At 37.2% G+C, this 23,257-nt stretch overlaps 1 protein-coding gene across 1 annotated transcript; it reads right to left on the reverse strand.

Annotated features, from left to right (window-relative positions):
• Positions 1-19,524: 19,524 nt before the first annotated feature.
• On the reverse strand, positions 19,525-21,726 carry LOC149148948 (uncharacterized). The gene is made up of 3 exons (XM_089441011.1): positions 20,625-21,726; positions 19,985-20,539; positions 19,525-19,885 (listed from the first exon to the last, which is right to left on the reverse strand). Exons 1-3 carry the CDS (start codon positions 21,483-21,485, stop codon positions 19,784-19,786), a joined length of 1,518 nt encoding a protein of 505 aa, XP_089297137.1. The 5' UTR covers positions 21,486-21,726; the 3' UTR covers positions 19,525-19,783.
• Positions 21,727-23,257: the final 1,531 nt, after the last annotated feature.

A 23,257-nucleotide genomic window follows, 5' to 3' on the forward strand; every position in this document is an offset into this window, starting at 1 on the left:
GTCGAAGACAGCATTAATAAATATGATGCTAAAATCAGAGAAATCGAGCAGCGATTATTTGAAGGTGAGATGAAAGATCAGGAGCAACAAAGGAGTTATGTCCTCAAACGCATGAAGGAGACAGAAATATTAACTCAGCAAGATGAATATGGAAGTAACCAGAAATTTGGAAAGAATGATCAGCTACATGAGAATGAATTTGAGGGAAGCATTAAATTGCAAAAGCATAGAAGTTGGCAGCAGAATGAAGAACCAGAAATTGGTCTCGCAGTACAAAGAAAGATAAGTGAAGACCGAAGATACAGATGGAGACTGAAGAAAAAGGTGAAATGGAAGCTAGTGCAACAGAGGTTGAATGGAAAACTGATGAACGAGTTCAGGAAACTAGAACAAATTCATATTGATTTGAAGTCACCGCAAGAAGGATCCGCTGAAATCCAAAAGATCTATGATGGAGGATTGGTGCTTGAAGCATCAAAAGAAAATGGAAGGTATTGTATTTTGAAAACTGAAGGTTGTTGTGTGTTTGCGGGCCACATTGACTTGAGGAAAGACAAACAGTTATTGAAGACTATTGAAGAAATGACTACTCATAGTCACATGTAGAACAAGGAGGATGGTAAAAGAATTTTTGGCTTCAAAGGATACACTGAGTCATTGAAGATCCTTGATCTTGAAGAAAGCCAGAGTGAAGGAGGATTAAAGACATATATTGTGGACAATGCAGTTAGTAAAGATGGGGCAGAACTTTTGAGAGAACTTCCAGATGAGATGGTGGATTTGTACAAGTCGAATCTTTTGATGAGGAAGCCAGGTAAAGCATTTGTGTTTATTGAGTTGATTAATTTTGATGAAGATTTATATGCAGGAAAAGGGCAATGTGAAGTCGATCTGAACCAAGAAGAACAGATCGGATTAATGGAAGGTATGCTGGAATTTGAAGCAAGGAATGATGAAGTCATGAATGAGAAACCAGAAGAAGAACCTGGGAAAAGGCATTTGTACATTTCAGAAATGTATTGGCACAAAGATTATGATGTTCTAATTCAAGAACACAATCAGTTGCAGCAGAAAAGTATTCAGCACACGAGGAGTGAAATGGACAATGAATTGGATGAGTTGTGGAAACTCATACTACAACATTCCAGTAAAACAAATGCAGGACAAAAGAAGAAAGGAAGATTGGCTGGAAGAAATGGTACAGGTGAAGGGAATGGAAAATTGCAAATTAAAGTGAGCAAAGTAGCAGCAAAATATGTGAAAAGGACAGCAGCAGATAGTGAGGAATTACAGCACAAAGGCGGAAGACTTGAGGGACAAACAACAACAACAGTAACCAAGGACAGACTATCAAACCAAGTATGGGATCCAGGAGGACATAGAACAGAATTGCATGATCAGGAGATCATGGTTAGTTTAAACTTCGGGAGTCTGATGCAGGAGCATCGGCATTAGCCAGCAATGTGGAGGATTGTCCACATGTTGTGGCTAATCACAGTAAAATTCATTAACTGTTTGGTCGAATTCGGGATTACTGAGAAGGATAAAACTTCTCAAACAGTTTGTTATTGAAATAAGTATGAGATTGCCTTATTTTAAATTAGAGATAAGATTTGTTAAATATGTGTGCACGAGAACTAGTAAATAGGGAATTCTGTTAGAGTTTTAAAAATAGAAGATTATGTATCAATTTGTTAGCAGAATTACTGGAAGGATTAATGAGAGGAAATTGTAATAAGCGAGGAGATCTTTGCAGTGTTGGGGGTGTTATTGTGTGGAGCGAAAGCTCAAATTTGCAGAGAGTGAGTGTGGGGTTTTTTTTGTATGGAGCGAAAGCTCAGAAGTTGTTGTGTGTGAACTGTGTTTTATTTGACAGAGGATTTTTCTTATGTAATTGAGACAATGCGAGACTCTGTTTTTTTCTGTTCGTTAAGAATAAAAAAATAAATATTGTGTCTCTTTGTATAGTGCGCCGTGGAGTTCAAATACTGGTCTTCTGTTTAAAATCGCTTGAGTTGTTGATGGTTTGTGTATTTGTATATTATATTGTAGAAATTCATGTGTTTAAAGTGATCCTGGCATCGTTGAATCTGCGAGCAGGAAGAAATCTGTTAACACAGAGAATGGGCGCAAGAAAATCATTTAGTGTAACTTTTGAGCAGATTTAAATTACATTCAGTTGATTGGTATGATATATCGGGTCCAATAATCCATGGGAACGGATTGACTGTGTTTAAAAAAAAATCGCATTATATGACAATGGAATGGATGTGGAAGGTTTATTAAGTTTATGGGAAATCAGATCCAATAGATATCGCATTTCTCACAAAGAAATGACACCGAACCCAGTGATTGGCGATTTCCAATTATATCACATCTGAACTGTGGGTGTTATTAACAGTTTTGGCTTCCAAAACGTGGTGACTTGCGAGTGCCGATTGTAATTGCATCGGAGTATAGAGATTTGGATCGGATCGCAAGCTTGGAGTGCGTAGAACAGTGATTGATATTATATCAGTGTTTGACGGAGTTGGAGTACCTTAAAAACAGCGATTGATATCTCATCAAATCGTGGGGAAAATACCAAATTCCTGTGGTTTATTACAATTCAGCTAATTGTGAATTGATTCGAGCATTGGTTGAATAGATCTGGGTTGCATTGAATGTTTTGATATAACAATATTTATGAAACAGTTATGAACAGCATTTAGCATTGTTTTAAATGGTTATATATGAATTCGTTAGCTGGAGATTTAAATGCGTGGCAACTTCAGGACCGATGAGATCTGGGTTTATTTGAAGGGCATAAACAAGTGTCACAACTTGAGATGAATGTATGTTGTAGGAACGTTGGAATTAAAACAAGCGAGTTCGAGGTTGAAGTAGATTTCAATTCCAAAAACTGGAGAGAGCAGTATTAATTGAAATAGAATGTTGAAGGACCAGAGGCCTAACTCTAGAAATCGATTGAAGATGGAGATTCTGTATGAGTGAAGGCGCAGTGCACAAATGGGAGAAAAAGTGTATTTCTGGTGATCGATTTGGTAAGTTCTAATTAGCAACAGAGGTTTTGCAATCGACTTCAGTTAATGTCAATTTCTGAAGTCTGTATATGTATCGATCCTTTAAAGAGAAAGGATTGAATCGAAAGTTCGATTAGAATCAGTGTTAGAACATTAGCATGATGAGCCGATCTTATGGAGGGCGCGATTGTTTTAAGGAGAATCTGACTGAACTAGTGTGTAAAATTTTTTGTGGAATTGCCAGGATTTGAGATTTTAAGAGCTAATTTTTGAGATGCATTTTATATGCATCAATTGAAGTATGATTCTGGGTTTGCAGGTTTAGCCCTGCGTCATCTTGCCTCTAGCCTCTAGATGTGTAGCTTGAACAGATACATCATCTATGCTAGTTGGATTAAACATGAGAATAGTGTGCCTTAAGTAGCTGTGTAGACCACCTATATACTTCAGCAGAGTTTTAGGTGAGTCTAAAGAAATTCCTAGAATCAAAGCTCTTTTCCTAAATTCTTGAGTGTAGCCTTGTACACTTTGCCCTTTTAACTGGCGAAGAGTTTGCCAACTCATCATGGCTTGCTGCATATAGGCTAGTGGATAGAATTGATTTTAATTGCAGAAACAAATTCACTCCAAACAAAAAGAATTTTACCATGCTTCTTCATGTCAGCTTGTGTCCTACCTTCCCACCATACCAAGGCAGTGCCTCCAAGGCATAGGTTGGCCAGCTGAATCTTACCACTATCTGAATCAATGCTCTGCACTCTGCAATAAACATCAATCTGTCTAATCCAATTATCCAGCTTTTCTGCATTCAACTCTCCATCATATATTGGTAAATCAAATTTAACATCTAATTTAATCAAAGATGTTTCCTTTTTGTTCTGAAGGCTACTAGGAGGTGTGGGAAGTTTTTCTTCTTTCCCTTTGTCTTTAGAGTGGTCATGGAGGAGAGATTCTTTTGCTCCTTTATCTCGTTTGGAGTTTGATGAATCTTCCTCTCTACCTTTCTTAAATTCTCTATACATTTCCTCTACCATGGCTCTCATGGTCATGAAACTATCCATGAACTGAGGGTCTGATTCCAAGGGACTTTTTTCTTACATTTTCCTCTTAGGATAGACTCTTCCAATTTTAGGGTTAGTTTCAACCAACTCTCCTTCTCCTAGTTTAAGCTTTGATCTAGTTAGCATTCAACAACAAAATCCAGCACAAGCTTGTCTAACCTTAGTAACCTAGAGCTCTGATACCACTTGATCTAGAATTTATCCAAGACAAAGAATTAAAGGTATTACAGACTCATGTGCATGGATATGTCTATGTTACTTTATGCAATGGATCGATAAGATTGTGAAATACATAAACATTGAAGCAGTTAGAGAAAACATAACAGGAAAACATGTAAGTACAACAAGTTTAATAAGGAGTTCACCCAATGCTCCTGGGCTACGTCTCCTGGTCCAGCCTTCAATGGTGGCCTCTCTATTATGTTTTCAAAGCAGAGTTTTACAATAGTGAGCTTAATTTGAGTCTCACTCAACAGATATAAATCAGTAGGATTGGACTTGGATCCCCCAAGTCTCTGGAGTACATAGACTCTCCTTACTGAAACTCAACCCCTATTAGTCACAGTAGTATGAGCCCAATCTGAGACTCATACATGATAGGCATGTACATAGGAGTTCGCTTGAACCTCTCAAGCCTTCTCTGGAGTACACAGACTCTCTGACTCTCTCTGGCTCTGTCTAGCTCGATGTTGCCTTCAGGTCAGCTCGACTTCCTCTCTCTATTCTCTGCTCTTAGCTTTCTTACTTGCTTTTCTCACTGCTTGCTTTGTCCCTGTCATTTCGTGGCTTTAAAGCCAATCTGCTTCCTGACTGTTCGTTTCTGCTTCCCGACGTTCTGGTTCTTCTACCTCTGTCCGTTTGAATTCCCTTGTTCTACGTCATCATCACTCTGTAACGCTTCACAGGGAGGTGGCCACCTGTTTCATAACGAACTGAGTGCCAGTTCTCTTGGAAATGTTTGAAATGCTATTATTTCCATTTAACTTCCCAGAATGCCCGCGAACATGATTCCTTTACCAACTCATCGTTCATGCCGGACTTCAAACCTTTATACAACTTGGCCTATTCACCCCCTTGAATCTGGTCATCCATCGGATTGCATGTCCGCCGTCGATTTGGAGCCTCCAGATCCTACAGTCTCCATCCATATCGGGCAGGTAAGTTGCATGACGTTTACCCGTCCGATGTGAGCGGTTTTCTCTTTCTTCCACCAGATGTGTGGCACCCAGTGTGTGGCATCAGGTGGGACTCGGTTGAAACCGCTTACCGCTCGAAGCCCTTCCGATATCCTGCTGGTTTTCATGTGGGACCCGCCTCTAACGGAATTGGCGAATTCCGTACAGTTTTCGACTTTTCGGTTTCGGGTCGCTCGGGGCTTTTTCTTCTCGGAGGGGTTTGCCCGGTAGCATATCAGAAACCTCGCCCATTTTTCAAAAAGGCTTCCCGTTTTTCTATTTTGTGGCAGCACGCATTACTCTGGGCCAATGGTCGGCGCGCTTGACCAAGGGTCCTCGTTGCTTGGCACTACTCACAAATTACCACTGTTTGAGGATATTTCTGATAAGCTCAACCTTTGTAAGACTTTGAAACTTTTGCATGAATTTTACAGAGTTATGAAAACTTAGAGAGTTCTTTAGGATCCAATTCGGATCATGTCCCGAGTGACATAACAAGGCATCTTGGAGGTGAAATCCTAGAACTTGTTGACCCTCCAAGAGCGTCTGGTATGTGTGGCCGAATTCTAGGTCGCTTTTGTAGAGAAGTGGCCAATCAAAAGTCTCGTGCCCACAAGAGTTGATCACGGTGGTTAACGCCATGATCGGTGGTCGGCTGAGGCAGTCTGCAACATTATTGGTGCTACTCTTCTTGTACTTGATATTCAAATGGAATTTTTGCAGGTATCTGGATTTCTAACAATGATCATTATGTAACTTCCCTTGCGTCTGTATGAATTGCAGGGGTCGGTGGTCTGTGTGGATGACCGTTTCCTTCCCCAAAATGTAATGCATCCATTGTCAGCAGGCTTGCACAATGGATACTTCGGGATTGTGTCTGAAAGTGTCTCACTGTGATATGCCACTGGATGCCCCTATTGAGTAAGGAATGCCCCAATAGCATAGTCAGAGGCATCTGTCTCGATCTCAAATGGTTGTTGCAAGTATGGTAATTTGAGCATTGGTGCAGAGCAGAGCCGATGTTTCAACTCTGCAAATGCCTTCTGTTGAGATTCATACCAAAATAATTTTTCTTTCGCTCCTCCCTTGGTGACTTGACTCAAGAGCCAAGTGATATGAGAGAACCCCAACACGAACCTGCGGTAGAAATTGGCAAGACCTAGAAAGCTACAAAGCTCTGTCAGAGTGGTTGGGGCTGGCCGATCCCGAATGACTTAGATCTTGGTTGGATCCACATGCACCCCCTGTTCATCAATCATTTATCCTAGATACTAAACCTAGGTCATGCCAAAAGTGAATTTCTCCAAATTGTTGCACAACTTGTGTTGTCACAATGTTTGGAGAACCTGTCGAATGTGGTGGAGGTGCTCTTCCCAACTCTGGTTGAAGATCAGGATGTCATCCAAGTATACCACTACAAATGAGTTGGTGAATGGCCACAAGATGTTATCCATCAACCTCATGAAGGTTGCAGGAGCATTCATCAACCTGAAATGCATAACCAACCATTCAAATTGGCCCTCCTTGTCTTTGAAGGCAGTCTTCCACACATTGGAGGGTTCGATTGGCACCTAGTGATATCCAGACTTCAAGTCGATCTTGCTGAAATATTTTGCCCCCTTGAGTTGGTCTAGAAGATCATCAATCCATGGGATCGAGTACCTATTCTGGATTGTGATCTTGTTAAGCGCCCGATAGTCAATACAGAGTCTCCAAGTCCCATCCTTCTTATGTACCAACACGATCAAGCTCCCACATGGTGATGAACTCAGGCGGATGTGACCTTTCTACAACAGCTCCTAAATCTGCCTCTTTATTTCATCGTTCTCCAAAACGGAGCACCGATAGATTGGTCCATTGGGCAACGGCGCACCTAGGGTCAAATCGATGGATTGCTTGACCTAACAGTGCAGAGGCACCCCTGCGGGGGTAGATGAAGATGCTCTCGTACTCCTCCATGGCCTTGTCCATCTGTTGTTGTCATGCGTAGGGGCCCTGTCTGGAGTTCGTGGCCATTGTCTTCTTCTTTCCCTAAGGGCGTATCATCAAGAAAACAAATTTCCCAGTTTTGGAAATGAGCTTACTGCATTGTTTTGCAGTAACCAAATAGATGGCAGTAGGCGGTGCTACCTCTAGTATCTTGTACAACTTATTTCCCAAGGTAACAATAACAGTGCGGGGCCTTGACTCATACACTTCATGTCGCTTCCACAAGTATGGTTGGCCTAATGATACATCACAAACATCAAGGGGAGCAACATCACATAATACCTCATCCATGAAGGGCTTGATGATGTATGGAAGGCGGCACTGTTGGCTCACGTGAAGATCCCTTCCTTGGTGAAGCCACCCGATGGTGTAGGGTTGTGGGTGTGCTATGGTTGGTAAGCATAGCTGCTTCACAACCTCTGCTGAAATGAGATTCTTTTGGCTCCTGCTATCGACAATGAACTGTATCAGGGAACCCTTTACACACATCTAGGAGTGGAAGAGGCTCTCCTCCTCCTCCTCTAGATCTTCAGGTTCCTCCTTCTGTATCTTCGTGGTGACAATGGTGGCATTGGGCTCCACATCGATAATCTACTTCCCTTTGTCATTCCCTTGTTGGGTTCTAACTCAGAGTCGGAACATTCATCTGATTCTGAAGCCTTCAGCTCGGCCACCAGTGACTGCTTGGCCTGACACTCACTTGTGTTGTGAGTGGAGCTCTTATGGAACTCACACCACTTTCCCGTGTCCTTCTTTGGCTTCGCGGTGTTGTTCTTTTCTTGCGGCTTTGGCGGGTTATCTTGTTCCATCCCACCTTGGCTTTGTCCTTTGTTCTGTGGTTTGGGGGCACCTTTCCCTTGCTTCGGATTCACAGATCCAAAGTCTCGCTTCTTCTGTTTAAACTTTTTCTCCACCTTAACGGTGTATCGATACACCATGCCGAGCAAGGAGATGTCTAGGAACTCCATCTCGTCCTGGTTGTATCTGTGTAGGAAACCGCATTAATTGAGTTCCAAATGTTTCTTAGAATCCTTGATACCCAACTTCGTGCGAAGTGTATGAAAAAAATTGGTAAACTCTAGCACATCTTCGTCCCTTCCCTGTCACGGTGCAATCCACTTTATGTATTTATCCTCATAGCTCCCGACGGGGTAGTACTGCTCCTTGATGGCGTCCCGAGACAAATTCCAAGTGGAAGCGGCTGAAAAAAGTGAGGTTATACTTTCATCCTTCTTCTCACAGTAGGTTTCCCACCAGTCCTTGACGTGGGGGGCGGCTTTGAGAAGAGCAAAAGTAATCTTTTCCCGACTGGAAAAATCATGAACAAAAAAATATCCTTCTAGCATATTTAACCATTTATCTACGTTGTCTGCATCTATTTGGCCCTCAAATATGGTAATGTCAAAGCTTACTTGTACCTGAAAATAAGTGGAGCCTCCAAAGTGGTTGTTGGATGTGGATGCATCATCGGTGGGCAACCATTGAAGGATTTAGGCAAAGTTGTCCATCATCAAGTTCCTTTGATTCTCAAGGGCCTCCTCGAGTGATATTTTGATAGGATCTCCTACTCCCTCATCTTTCTTTTCTTCCCCCATGGGCGGTTGTTGAGGTTTGCGAGGCTGATCTTGCAAAGGTTCAACCAGATCGAGCCCTAACTCCTTATATCTCGACCTTGTTGGGACATGCAAAGAAAAACAGAGAAAGAGCAGACTGCTTTGATACCACTGATCTAGATTTAAACAGGAACACAACAAATTACAGATATAACCATAAATATAGAGATGCAGCAGAAATAACACTTCACTTCATTAATATCAAATACTGAAATATGCTTACAAACAGAATGGAAATAAGAATAGCTTGGGCGATGGTAGCTTATCTATGAGAAGAGATGTGGCAACTACATGCCTCTTAAATGTGTTACAATGAAGCTCAAAAGCCTATTTATTATTGCGACACAATGGAAAACCCTAAACATCAAAAAACCTAACCCTAGGAGATGAAGCGCCAAACTATGGGCCTCATTTGAGTAAATTGGTACATCAACTTCCCAGGGTTGTAACTTTGGCATATGATCTCCATTTGACGCGCACAATACCTCGTTAGAAAGATCTATCTGAGGACTACAATTTTTGAATGGCCAACATTAGTCTATTTTACATGTTGGCCCCGGTTTTCCCAAAAAAAAATTCATTTAGGGCCTTAAAATAGCTCTAGAAGTTCAGGACCCGAAAAAATACCAAAAATAGTAAATTGTGCTACAAATAAGGAAACTGAAAAACTGAAAGAAACAATGGTGGGGGTTCAAGTGGAATAGGCGGATGGCCACCAATATCCACCTGGATCCTTGGAGCACCTATGTGCCAACCATTTTTTCTAATCCCTCTTGTAAATAAATTGTCATGAATTATAATATATGGAAATAATATATTGAAAATATGTTCCAAAGGTTTTCTTTGGTTAAATCACATCCTTAGTTTTTGTGAGTTATTCTAAACCATTACAATTCGAAGGTGGTTCATAATTTGCATAAATTCAAGTGGTTTTAGAAAATTCCAACAAACCATGGTTTCAAGTAGTTTTCAGTCATTTGCATGGTTTCAAGTGGTTTTCAATAATTTGTATGGCTTCAAGTGGTTTTCTTTAGTTGTTGTTACATCTCATATTTTAACTTCATGGTATTACTTTCAATGCTTATTTTATCTTAGTTATATTATTTCATTATCCATTTGTTTCTTGTTTTCAATCATATTTCCTAATGCATACAATATGGAGCTAGTAATATGAGAAGAGAGACAATTTGAATTACTTGTATTTGCATGATATGCATGATCTTCTTGTTCTTTCATTGTCTGGCGCCTTTTAATCATCCTTTCTCTAGATTTTTCTCGCATTTCCTCTATGGATGGAAATTTCTTTCCTTTTCTAGATCCAAATCTCCAATTTCCCATATTTGTTGTGTGTAATTTTCACGCTCTGATATTTCTCTATGAATGAATGTTTGTTGTTTTTTTTTCTACATTCAAATTTAGAGGCTAATTTTTTTTGGGTTGATAGTAGAGGCTCAATCGATCCCTTGAGCCGTAACATTTTTCATTAATAGAATTAATAAAAATTTGTTAGGCGGTTGGCGATGGTTAGCCTTTTAATGGCTTGATTGAGGGTTTCTTTAATGCTCAATCAAGCTCTTGAGGTCCTAAAAATCACAATTTCCGCACCCCTTCTGCAAATTTCTTTGCAACCCCATTTTGTACCCTAGCGGATTTAGGGCAAAATTTTTCCTTAAGTGGAAGAGTTGATCATGTTGGATTTGTGAAATATCCTCTATCCAATGGCATATGAATTTGACACTTTTGAATTCATATGATATTTTTCATCTAATTTCTTTTAAACATAACGCTTGAAATTGTTTTGGACAATTTCAAAGGCGCTAAATAAAAAACCAATAACATAAAATACACAATGAAAAAAATTCAAAAAATACCACTATATTCATTTGCAAGTCTTCTTCAAAAGGGTACTCTTGGTTTTTCAATTTATTTAAAGAGTTGAAAAAAATCTTACACGAACACATGTGTCTTCAAAATGCAAATGAAATATTACTTCACCAATTCGAAAAATAATAAAAAATAATATTTTGCATTAAAAAATAAGTTTTTAATATGAAAAATTGTGTTCTCTCCGTGTAGATCATGCTTATATATATATATATATATATATATATATATATATATATATATATATATATATATATATATATATATATATATATATATATATAAGTTCTGTTATGTGAACACATGCATACCCCTCAAGTTCTGCGAAAATTTGCAAGGAAAATATTGCATTTAGTGTTAAATTGAGAGATTATACAAAACTAAAACATTTGTCAAAAAATATCATTAGGACAACAACATAATTATCCACATGTTGTATTTTTACTCTGAATCAAAATTCACAATGCTTATACAAATTTTGAGGGCTACAATTCGATAAAAGAGGAAAAGCGTGAAATTTCATCATTACATTTGGCCCAATAGTGTGACCCATCTTCAGGCATTCACCCTTGTCCACAGTGACCTTCTACTTAACATATTGGTTCCCCTATATATATATATATATATATATATAAGTTCTGTTATGTGAACACATGCATACCCCTCAAGTTCTGCGAAAATTTGCACGGAAAATATTGCATTTAGTGTTAAATTGAGAGATTATACAAAACTAAAACATTTGTCAAAAAATATCATTAGGACAACAACATAATTATCCACATGTTGTATTTTTACTCTGAATCAAAATTCACAATGCTTATATGAATTTTGAGGGCTACAATTCGATAAAAGAGGAAAAGCATGAAATTTCATCATTACATTTGGCCCAAAAGTGTGACCCATCTTCAGGCATTCACCCTTGTCCACAGTGACCTTCTACTTAACATATTGGTTCCCCTCTACCCATCTCTGATCCTGGTGCCCTGGTAGCCTGGTATGTTGATATGCCCATAGCTCTTAGGGTTAGATTCAACACTCCTTGTGACCATACATTGTAACTAACGTCTTGACATATCAAAATATTGGTAGATTGGGTCTACTTCTTTTCAAACACAATATGGTGATGTAACAAGATCGAATTTTTAAGACCCGAAGCTTTTTAGGCATTACAACTTAGCACCTCATGATCAAGGGATGTGATATGGAGATGGATTCATGATATTATCTCCATATTGGGCATGTATTCTTCTTTATCAGATGTCCTATTATTGGTATAATTCTGAGACCTGGTGCCTATCACTTGATGGACTTTCTTTAAACCATTTCAGCTACTACTGTTATAAAATTTCATGTCACGTCAAGACTTCATATCTCAAATCAATCTAATGCCATGCTACATCAACACTACATTGTCCCAATAGTCTATAGCCTTATATGGGACCCACAATGTCCACATCATGTGCCATGCCATCTGTTAGATCATCTGTTGCAACTAGTTTGAGCCTGCCATGTGTCTAGTTGAAGATAAATAATAATTTATTACCCACTTCTCTACTTTATTCACCATAAACTTCATTATTTACTAGTTATGTTCAAGTCAAAATAGTTAGACCACTTCTCCAAAACAATTATTTATTTCTACATTTCTTTTTGGACCCACCTTGTGTGGACCAGTGGAACATACCCTTACCTCCACACATGCTTTTCCTCTGCGCCTTTGATTCATTTAAATTGCACTTGAAGTTCAGTATCCTTCAAATTGCATAATACATAGGTAATCAATTTCAACATTTATACCTCCACACTTTCATGTCATTTAAATTGTATTCGAATGTTTTGCACACTACAAATTGCACAACCCATAATCAACTTTCATCTTTTGTGTCACTTAAATTGCACTTGAATGTTTTGCACACTACAAATTTCACAACCCATAGTCAATTTTCTTCCTTGTGCAGAAGATTTTCCAACTCATTCCTTGCACAATCCATTCTCCCACAAAGTATCACTCGCAGAAGCTTGGACTTAGTGATATTTTTCAAGCACAGAAGAATTTGTGCCTTTGAACAATGGCAATACTTCCAAAGTTCAATATGTTCTTAGTCCTTGGGTGCTTTCCTGTTGGACCTCTATGGTCAGGAGTGATGACCGAGAGCTGACCATATCAACATTCTTGGCCTTCTTGGCCTTCTATCGCTTGATTTTCTTGATCATCCCTTTGTTGTTTGAACTGCACTTCGAGCTTTCTACTTGTCTTCCTACTACATGACTCTGATCGAATCACCCTGCTTAGATTTCGGTGTTACATGATCCTTGTTTGACTCCACCATGCTTCCTTATGCACTTTTGACACTATGAACACGGTAATCATGTTCGTCCTTTCATTTAAATCAATACTTCCATTAATGTCAATGACATCTATAGTTTACATCAATGAAAACACGCGCTCAACATTCTCCCCCTTTGTGATGGCAACAACACTAGACATTTGCCAGTCATTGATGGTCTTGGGCTAGACTCCCCCTATCTATTGGCTAACTTTTCTTTTTCTTCTACTGATGTCATTAATTTCTATTCATTCTCCTCCTTTGAAATCGATGGTAAAGGGCTACATACCTGCTACCACTCCCCTTGTTTATATGAACTCTTTTACTTATCCTGGGGGCCATTTAAATCTCCTTGAGAGTAGATGCTTTTTCTTTGTAACGAGTCCTAAGAATGGACTACTCCCCCTATCCAATGAATTTGTCACCACTTGATACCAGAAGCTACTATTTATTCATTCTAAAGCTTAATATGACATTGTGCGAACTTTGGGGGAGTTGAGAGACCGGTGGGCGGGGAGATTGAACCCTAGTTGCCCCTACCCTTAGTTTGTGCCTCCTCTTTGCTCGATGTGGTAGCATTTACTCTTGTTGGAGCTGCTCACGTCATTTTTTTGTGGATGCCATCTCTACTTCTTATGGGGTATATGTGTCACTGGGTTCTCTGTTGCAGTGGGGCTTTGTTTCAGGGTCTTCTGCTTAGTTTTCTTTACGTCGAATAATTTTCATGTTGTCGTTGTCTTTGGCTTCTCAAGCGAGTGCATATGGGATTGTGGTATTGGTGGACATACTGGCATGATGTGGGATTTCGTCCAGTTTCCTTTCTTGCTTGGTGGCATCAACCTTTATTGTTGCAGGTGTGGCTCCACGTCTTCATTTGTGGCTTCCCTTATCGACTCCTATTGGGGTTTTCTAGCCTGAATGTCAGTGACCCTTTTTTGGGTCTTGAAGCGAGCTTGGTGCCCTTCTTACGATTTCTCTGTTGGGGTTCACTGACCTGTTTTTGTATTGATCATATGCTAGTTTTTGGGCATTCTCAGGTGCTCCCCTCGGGGATCTTCATTAGGCTTGCATGCCCTATTTTTTTGTAAATTTATGCATCATTCTTGGTCATCATATGGGAAAGTTTTTAGAAATGTTCTTGTATATATACAAAATGTAATTTTCTTCTTCTTTTGATGAATAAAATTATGCGTCATTTTTTCTACGGAAAAAAATGACATTGTACGATCTTTTCCTAGTTATAAATCTACTCTTCTTTTTTTACTAAGGCTTCAACTTTCTAAGATTTGATTTGCTATTTAATCATTCCATACACTTCTCCTAGGGATTTGTTCCATCCCTAAACCACTTTATTTTTTTGTTTATATATTTCTTGTGCTTTCCTCCAACTGAAGATTTTTTCTAAGTTTGACTTCAACTTTGATTTGGATTGAAATGTCATTATCACCAAATTTATCTTGACATCAATAACCTACTCTTTTTACTAAGAAAGTGATAGTGAGATCACTTTCAAGTTGTCTACAACATTTTCTCTTCATTGCCTTTTTCTTGCAACTTAGCTCCCTTTTGACATCATAGGGTCTCACAACCTTATGATTCATCTCATTCACATGTTTATACGTTAAGCAAGATTTGCTCCCCCTGGACTCATGCTTCTCCTTATTTTTCATTCTCCTCACTTGATTTTTACTCCCCCTGAGCTTAGGATTTAAGACTTTGGAGATCCACTTCTTATTTTTGCTTGTCTACCAATAACATCCCTTTGTGATGCATTTGAATAGATAAGTCCCTCAGGGATCTTCACTAGGCTTGCATGCCCTATTTTTTTGTAAATTGATGCATCATTCTTGGTCATCATATGGGAAAGTTTTTAGAAATGTTCTTGTATATATACAAAATGTAATTTTCTTCTTCTTTTGATGAATAAAATTATGCATCATTTTTCTACGAATATATATATATATATATGACAATGTACGATCTTTTCCTAGTTATAAATCTACTCTCTTTTTTTTTACTGAGGCTTCAACTTTCTAAGATTTGATTTGCTATTTAATCATTCCATACACTTTCTCCTAGGGATATGTTCCATCCCTTAACCACTTTATTTTTTTGTTGATATATTTCTTGTGCTTTCCTCCAATTGAAGATTTTTTCTAAGTTTGACTTCAACTTTGATTTGGATTGAAATGTCATTATCACCAAATTTATCTTTGACATCAATAACCTACTCTTTTTACTAAGAAAGTGACAATGAGATCACTTCCAAGTTGTCTACAACATTTTCTCTTCATTGCCTTTTTCTTGTAACTTAGCTCCCTTTTGACATCATAGGGTCTCACAACCTTACGATTCATCTCATTCACATGTTTATACATTAAGCAAGATTTGCTCCCCCTGGACTCATGCTTCTCCTTATTTTTCATTCTCCTCACTTGATTTTTACTCCCCCTGAGCTTAGGATTTAAGACTTTGGAGATCCACTTCTTATTTTTGCTTGTCTACCAATAACATCCCTTTGTGATGCATTTGAATAGATAAGTCCCTCAGGGATCTTCACTAGGCTTGCATGCCCTATTTTTTTGTAAATTGATGCATCATTCTTGGTCATCATATGGGAAAGTTTTTAGAAATGTTCTTGTATATATACAAAATGTAATTTTCTTCTTCTTTTGATGAATAAAATTATGCATCATTTTTCTACGAAAAAAAAAATATATATATATATATATGACAATGTACGATCTTTTCCTAGTTATAAATCTACTCTTTTTTTTTTTACTGAGGCTTCAACTTTCTAAGATTTGATTTGCTATTTATTCATTCCATACACTTTCTCCTAGGGATATGTTCCATCCCTTACCCACTTTATTTTTTTGTTGATATATTTCTTGTGCTTTCCTCCAATTGAAGATTTTTTTCTAAGTTTGACTTCAACTTTGATTTGGATTGAAATGTCATTATCACCAAATTTATCTTTGACATCAATAACCTACTCTTTTTACTAAGAAAGTGACAGTGAGATCACTTCCAAGTTGTCTACAACATTTTCTCTTCATTGCCTTTTTCTTGTAACTTAGCTCCCTTTTGACATCATAGGGTCTCACAACCTTATGATTCATCTCATTCACATGTTTATACATTAAGCAAGAGTTGCTCCCCCTGGACTCATGCTTCTCCTTATTTTTCATTCTCCTCCCTTGACTTTTACTCCCCCTGAGCTTAGGATTTAAGCTTTTGGAGATCCACTTCTTATTTTTGCTTGTCTACCAATAATATCCCTTTGTGATGCATTTGAATAAATAAGTCCCTCGAGGATCTTCATCAAGCTTGCATGCCCTATTTTTTTGTAAATTGATGCATCATTCTTGGTCATCATATGGGAAAGTTTTTAGAAATGTTCATGTATATATACAAAATGTAATTTTCTTCTTCTTTTGATGAATAAAATTATGCGTCATTTTTTCTACAAAAAAAAAAAAATGACATTGTACGATTTTTTCCTAGTTATAAATCTACTCCTTTTTTTACTGAGGCTTCAACTTTCTAAGATTTGATTTGCTATTTAATCATTCCATACACTTCTCCTAGGGATATGTTCCATCCCTAAACCACTTTATTTTTTTGTTTATATATTTCTTGTGCTTTCCTCCAACTGAAGATTTTTTCTAAGTTTGACTTGAACTTTGATTTGGATTGAAATGTCATTATCGCCAAAATTATCTTTGACATCAATAACCTACTCTATTTACTAAGAAAGTGACAGTGAGATCACTTCCAAGCTGTCTACAACATTTTCTCTTCATTGCCTTTTTCTTGCAACTTAGCTCCCTTTTGACATCATAGGATCTCACAACCTTATGATTCATCTCATTCACATGTTTATACATCAAGCAAGAGTTGCTCCCCCTAGACTCATGCTTCTCCTTATTTTTCATTCTCCTCCCTTGATTTTTACTCCCCCTGAGCTTAGGATTTAAGACTTTGGAGATCCACTTCTTATTTTTGCTTGTCTACCAATAATATCCCTTTGTGATGCATTTGAATAAATAAGTCCCTATTTTGTTCGTATCAACTTTAATCATTTTTAGTTATTTTTGACATGTTTCCTCATAATAGAACTGCTCCCTTTGATTGCACAGATATAACTATATATAATTTCAAATTCTTTATGAAAAGAATAGTTTCCCTTAACTCATGTTCATTACACATGTAATGCTTGTAAAAGAATGAACTTTCAAAGGTTTATTTCTTCTTTAAATGATTTGAAATGCTACAATCCTCATTTCTTCTAATGTGTCTTTTATTAATCATACGAGGGAGATAAACTCTTTGATACACCAAACTTTCCTTTTGATGGCATACGAGTTATTTGAAGCCGTAGTTGCTTTTGCCACCAGTGTTCCAGAGCCTTGCTTTCTTATTTTACAACCTTTAATATTAAATATAACATAATATCCTTTGTCACACATTTGGCCTACACTTAGAAGATTGTTATAAATACTAAATGTATCCTCTCCCATTACCAATACAATCCTGGGATCTAAATCTATGTAAGTGCGTAGCGTGCTTATGGGAAGAATGATGTAATTTGGTGTTTAGAGATAATACAAATTGATTCACTAAAAACAAAAAACCTATTTCATTATTTTAAGTATATATATTATTTTTTTGATTATGTATCTAAACTATCCCCCTGATGGACAACTCAACTCACAATAGCAGAGTAAATAAAGTATCATTGCAAAAAAGTCTGGAATTTAAATCCCCCGATTACAAGTGTTAGTTAAAAATTAACTCCATTACAATTGTCTATTCCTCTAGTCATTAAAAATATATATATCTAAACTTTTTTTAAAACATTAAACATAAATTTTATACTTAACCAATTTTACGGTTTCAAATTATATATAATAATTTTTAATCCATATAAAAAATATATAAAATACATCAAAAATAAATTTAACAATTTTTAATCTATTAATTTTTTAATTTTATTTATTTTAATTTAATAATATATATATATATATATATATGTGTGAAAATAATAAATTAAACATATATTACTTACCATAATTAAGCACCGCGGACTATCATAATTGTTGCCACGATTCCACCTGCTCTGCTTGTCATTTCAAAATTCTGATAATTATTGTTATGGTATCTAGAACAGAGAATGTTATATAATATATATATATATAAACCTCTATTATGTTACTGTATCGAGAACTGTGAAAATATTATGGTTCCTTCCACCTGTCATACCGGTCGCTGTAGCAACAACTTTAAAAATATTACGGTTCCACCCATCATACCTCTCAAAACATTATGCGCCCACTATCTCACCTGTCACTTCAATACTCCCTCCCACGCCCATCAATAACGTTTCCCTTTCATTCATCATTTATATCATTCAACTTTTAAACCTGCAACACTCCTTTTTTCTTCCTGCAATTCAATTTGGAATTCTGAAAATGTCCATCTCAGTCTTAATGCACTTTAATTTAAGTTAATTTCCAATTTCCATCTCAATCTTAATGCAGTTTATTTGTTTTGAGTTATTGTTCATTTCCCTGTACAATAGATTACAGCGTTATTTTTGAATTTGATCAATTTTCTGTAAATTTTCATTTCAATTTCAATGCAATGCAGTTTAATTGCTTTAAGATTTTGTTCCTGCTCAGTTATAGTTGTTTTAAGTTTTAGAGGTTTATTTTCTAATTTTAATTGATTAATATGATAAATAGTGATTAGAATTATAAATTTGAGTTATTTAATTTGTATAATCTAAATATTAAATTTTTTTTTTTTAATTTGGATATTTATTTATATATTCAGAAAAACAATTAAAAAAAAAAAAATTTATATTCTCATCTAAAATTGTATCTCAATGAATTTCAACCAAAAACTAAAAACTACTCTTAAATATTATAAAAGTTTTAATGGGAACAGAATATGCTTTAAACTGTTTTTGATTGGCTAAGAGCTTATTTTCCTCTAACTTATCGAAACAAGTTAATGGGAAACAGGTTAATGACCCAAGACCGATCTAGCAGGGTTTTAGGTTAATGACCCAAGACAGATCTAGCAGGTGCGAAACCCTGCCCCCTGAACATACCACCAACTAGATAATTCTAAGTAGCATGGTTTTCCTTAAATAACAATAACACGGTAATTCTAAGTAGCATGGTTTTCCTTGAATAACAGTAATGAGTGGATCTACATTCTCTAATAATAATTATCCCACTTTTAATTTGAAAACTAAATTATAACAAATTTTCCCATTAAATTTGTGAAAAATACCCTAATTAAAAAAACAAAATTCAAATTACTCATCATATTTTCATCAAATTCCATCTCTCTTATCTGAAAATAGATTTTGTTTATTGCAAGATGAATCTATTGTTAGATTAAAATTTTACCATTTGAACACATATGTATCAAGAAAGATGGAAAATAAAATGTGAAATTGATTGATGGTGAAGAGAGTGATTCTTTTCCGAAAATTAAATTAAAAGAGAGATGATGATGACATGCATACTGATACAAAGTAGTATAGGAAAGAGTATGTGGTAGATCATCATTGGCGCTTCTTTTCAGGTGGGCCAGCAACAAAACTGGCCGCACCAGCTACGGCCCCTCTGGGAAGAGCGACATTTGTATCTGTGTACGCAACGCGACGAATTCGTATTAGTTCGTTCACGGTTTCAGTCATGGCGGGGATATGGCTTCCCCATCCCTGCAACTCCGTATGACAATCTCCATTCCGCGTTTTCCAGAAGAAATTATCTCGCAGCAATGCCTTCTCGGAGCCTACCCAAAACCAAACAAAACAGAATTAAAAGACGTTGAATCGAATTAATTAAATTGTAGGACTGAAAGAAGAAAAAAAATTATCAGTTGCCAACTTACCAGGGTCCAATTAGGCCGCATCTTTTTGGCAAAAACTGTGATTTTCTGCAGCGAATTGGGATGATCTGCAACGTGGCGCTCGCTGCAATTGCTATTACTCAAATCAGGAGCCTGAAGCTTCATATACCTGCTGACAACATCTTCAGAAGAATTGCCGTTCGCCGCACTTTCCATGAACAAGACTGTTGCTCTCTGGCAGGGGTTTCTCGGAACAGGACGTGTGTTGAACTGGAAGGGCGTTTTCATTGAGTGACCCCACGCCACAAATGTCTGGAGTGGGTATTCAAGAACGCGGGGGAGCTCGATCCTGTCCAAGACCTGCACGCAGTATCCCCAAGAAACAGAGACCGTCCATTTTCGCGTCCCCTCGTAGCAGATGCTCTGCTGCAGAGTCCTGTCTGGGTCGACCCGGGCGGCCTCCATCAAATGCCTCAGGGCGCCCACCCGGGTCATATTGGGGAAAATGGGCGCAACGCTGTCAAGATGATGGAGGGAAACCAGCGGTGCAATCGGATGAGCAGCAAGAATCCCAAATAGATTTCCATGAATGTCGAACTGATTAGACAAATTGAGTACGTTAGAAAATCTGAATTGAAAAATCACAAGAAACCAATCAAGAAATTATAATTTTATAACCCACCTGATGAAATCCGGGCTCTTTGGTTAAAGGCACCCCTAGCTCGGCCAAGCAGGCCTGCACGCGCTGATCGCTGCCATACAAATGGGGGTAGCGATGAAGGCACTCGTCCTGGACTTGTTCAAGGGCTCTGGCCAGTGGATAACTGATGGCGAAACCCCCTCCGCCATAAGCCATTCCATAAGAATGCATCGCATTCTGATCAGTAGATTCAAAATTGCTGCCGATGTAATAGTACTGATTGTGATCATATTTGGCGAGCACTCGCACCAGATTCTGCGGCACAAAAAGTGTATCATCGTCTCCCATCACAAACCACCTGACATCAGGGAGCCCCAATCTGAAAGTCTCTGAAACAATCCGAGAAATCCGAATAGCAGAGCGCAATCCTTGGGGATGAGTATAGTTAAAGTGGGAGGTATCCTCAGAGATTCTGATTGGTGGCCCGGGAAACCCTGTTTCGTTTACAGACCGATCCAGCCAAACGAATCCCCGGGTCCACCCGGGTTGCCACCATAGATCTATGTAGGGTTTCCTCTGTTTCCATTTCTGAGCCGAAGCTGCAATCCCGAAAACAATATGCTCCAAGCTCGTCTCACTGCCTTCGACTGAATTAAGCTTTCGCCCGGCATTGTCCCCTGAGACCAGAACTGCTAAGCAATCAGAAGACTGCCAACAGGGATGTGTCGATAGAACGAGAAAAGATACATAGAAAAGCCAAGAGCAGAGAATAAAGCCGCCCCCTCCTTTCAGAGCCTTCCAGCAAATCTCCCCGACATTTTCACCAGCATATCTCGCTAATCCCATGGCTACCCCATGTCTCATAGTGCTCCGCCCTGTGAAGAGCTTCTGAAAGATAAGCATTGGGTTTTTGAAGGGTTTTACTGTGCGCCTTGAAATGCGGGTGATGGAGCGAATTTGTGCCTCTAATTGCGGGCGAGAGTGGTAAAACCAGTTAACAATCTTTCAAATGCGTGTACTGGGCGCGCAACCAGAATCTGAGGCATCCGATTTTGATAATTTCGTTCGGATCCTCCTCTAAGTTGAGTGGGTTTCAACTAAAAACACTGCTGCTTTCATTTATAGCCAATTTGTCCTTTCCATAATATGCCATGCCGGATGAGTTGCGGGGTTGGTTAGCAGACACCGACGCGCCGTATGTCACGGTTACAGGACTTTGAAATATTTGAACCTTACTACAACAACAACAACAGAGTTGGAAAAGTAGGGTGGTCGATAAATTTGAATTTTTCCACCCTTAATAATATATTTGTGCGCCTACAAAAGGTTGGTACGGGAGGGACACCAACCAAGGTTAACATTCACCTATTACACTTTTAACCATAGTAATTTTTTATTTGCAATTTTGGACAGATCGATCATGCTACACAATAAAATTCCTAGGGTTAAAAATGTAGAAATAGCAATTATTGGAAAATTCTAAATGAAATGTTTACCCATGACCCTTTGTCTTCACCTAGGTTTAAACATAGTCAAGGTTTACCCATGACCTTAGGGAATGCATTTGTTGTTATATGTCCTTTTGTTTTTTCAGAAGAATGTCCTTTTGTTAGGTTGATCAAATTTCTCTTAGCTTGTGCTAAAAATGTGGTATGTAGTGATCTTCTATTCCTTCTTTATTGGAAAATTCGAGATGAAATGTTTACCCATGACCATTTGTCTTCACCTAGGTTTACACATAGTCAAGGTTTAGCCATGACCTTAGTAAATGCATTCATTGTTATATGTCCTTTTGTTTGGTTGATCAAATCTAATTTTTTAAAAAATAATTAATTTATGGAAAGGACTTGCAATGAGTTTGAATTTTACATTTCTATATTGCATAAGTTTTTGAAGTAGGTAATGTTGAGATTGTAATAAGAATATATAATATTTTAAAGGTTTTTTTTTTAAGTTATAGAGTGGTAATGAATAATATATATATTAGGTAAGAAGTGGAAGGTTGGGAGAGGTATGTTTTTTGTTTTATAAATAAAAAAGCTTTATATACCAATTTGCTATGTGGTTTAGTTATGACTTTAAAATCTTATTATTATTATTATTTTCTTTAAATAATTGTAATGAGATAAGTTGTATTTCATAATAACAATAAGTAATGATTGTCCTTCCAAATCAATTCACCATTCGAAATCAATTCACCACTGGTTAAGATGCTTTTTTAAAAATGGTATGCAAAATGCAAACTCCAAAATAAATAGAAAAAAACTTTTAATTCTTTTAACTCCATTGAACAAGTTGAAATAATTAGTTATGATAAAAATTCCAAAAATTAATTTTTAATGAAAACATTAATTGAGTTGAAGAATATTAGCTGAGTTGAAGTTACTTAAACCTAAAACAATGACTCATTAAATGAGCCTAAAAAACTAGGAGTTGTAATTGTGATAAAAGCTTCAAAATATTAGATGAACTGAAATCAATGAAAAAAAATAAAAAATAATGTGATTTTTAATGAAAAGCTTAAGCTTTTAATATTAAAAAAAAAAACCATTTTAATCATAAAACTTTAAAAAAAATTAAAAAATAAATTAATTAATTAATTAAAAATTAAAAAAATTAAAATAAAATAAAAATTATCATTAAAATATAATATCCAAAGATAATATCCAAAGAGC

This window comes from Pinus tabuliformis, chromosome 9 (assembly GCF_031772625.1).
Source record: "Pinus tabuliformis cultivar Carrire ecotype Pingquan chromosome 9, CPIR1, whole genome shotgun sequence".
NCBI classification, from domain to species: domain Eukaryota; kingdom Viridiplantae; phylum Streptophyta; class Pinopsida; order Pinales; family Pinaceae; genus Pinus; species Pinus tabuliformis.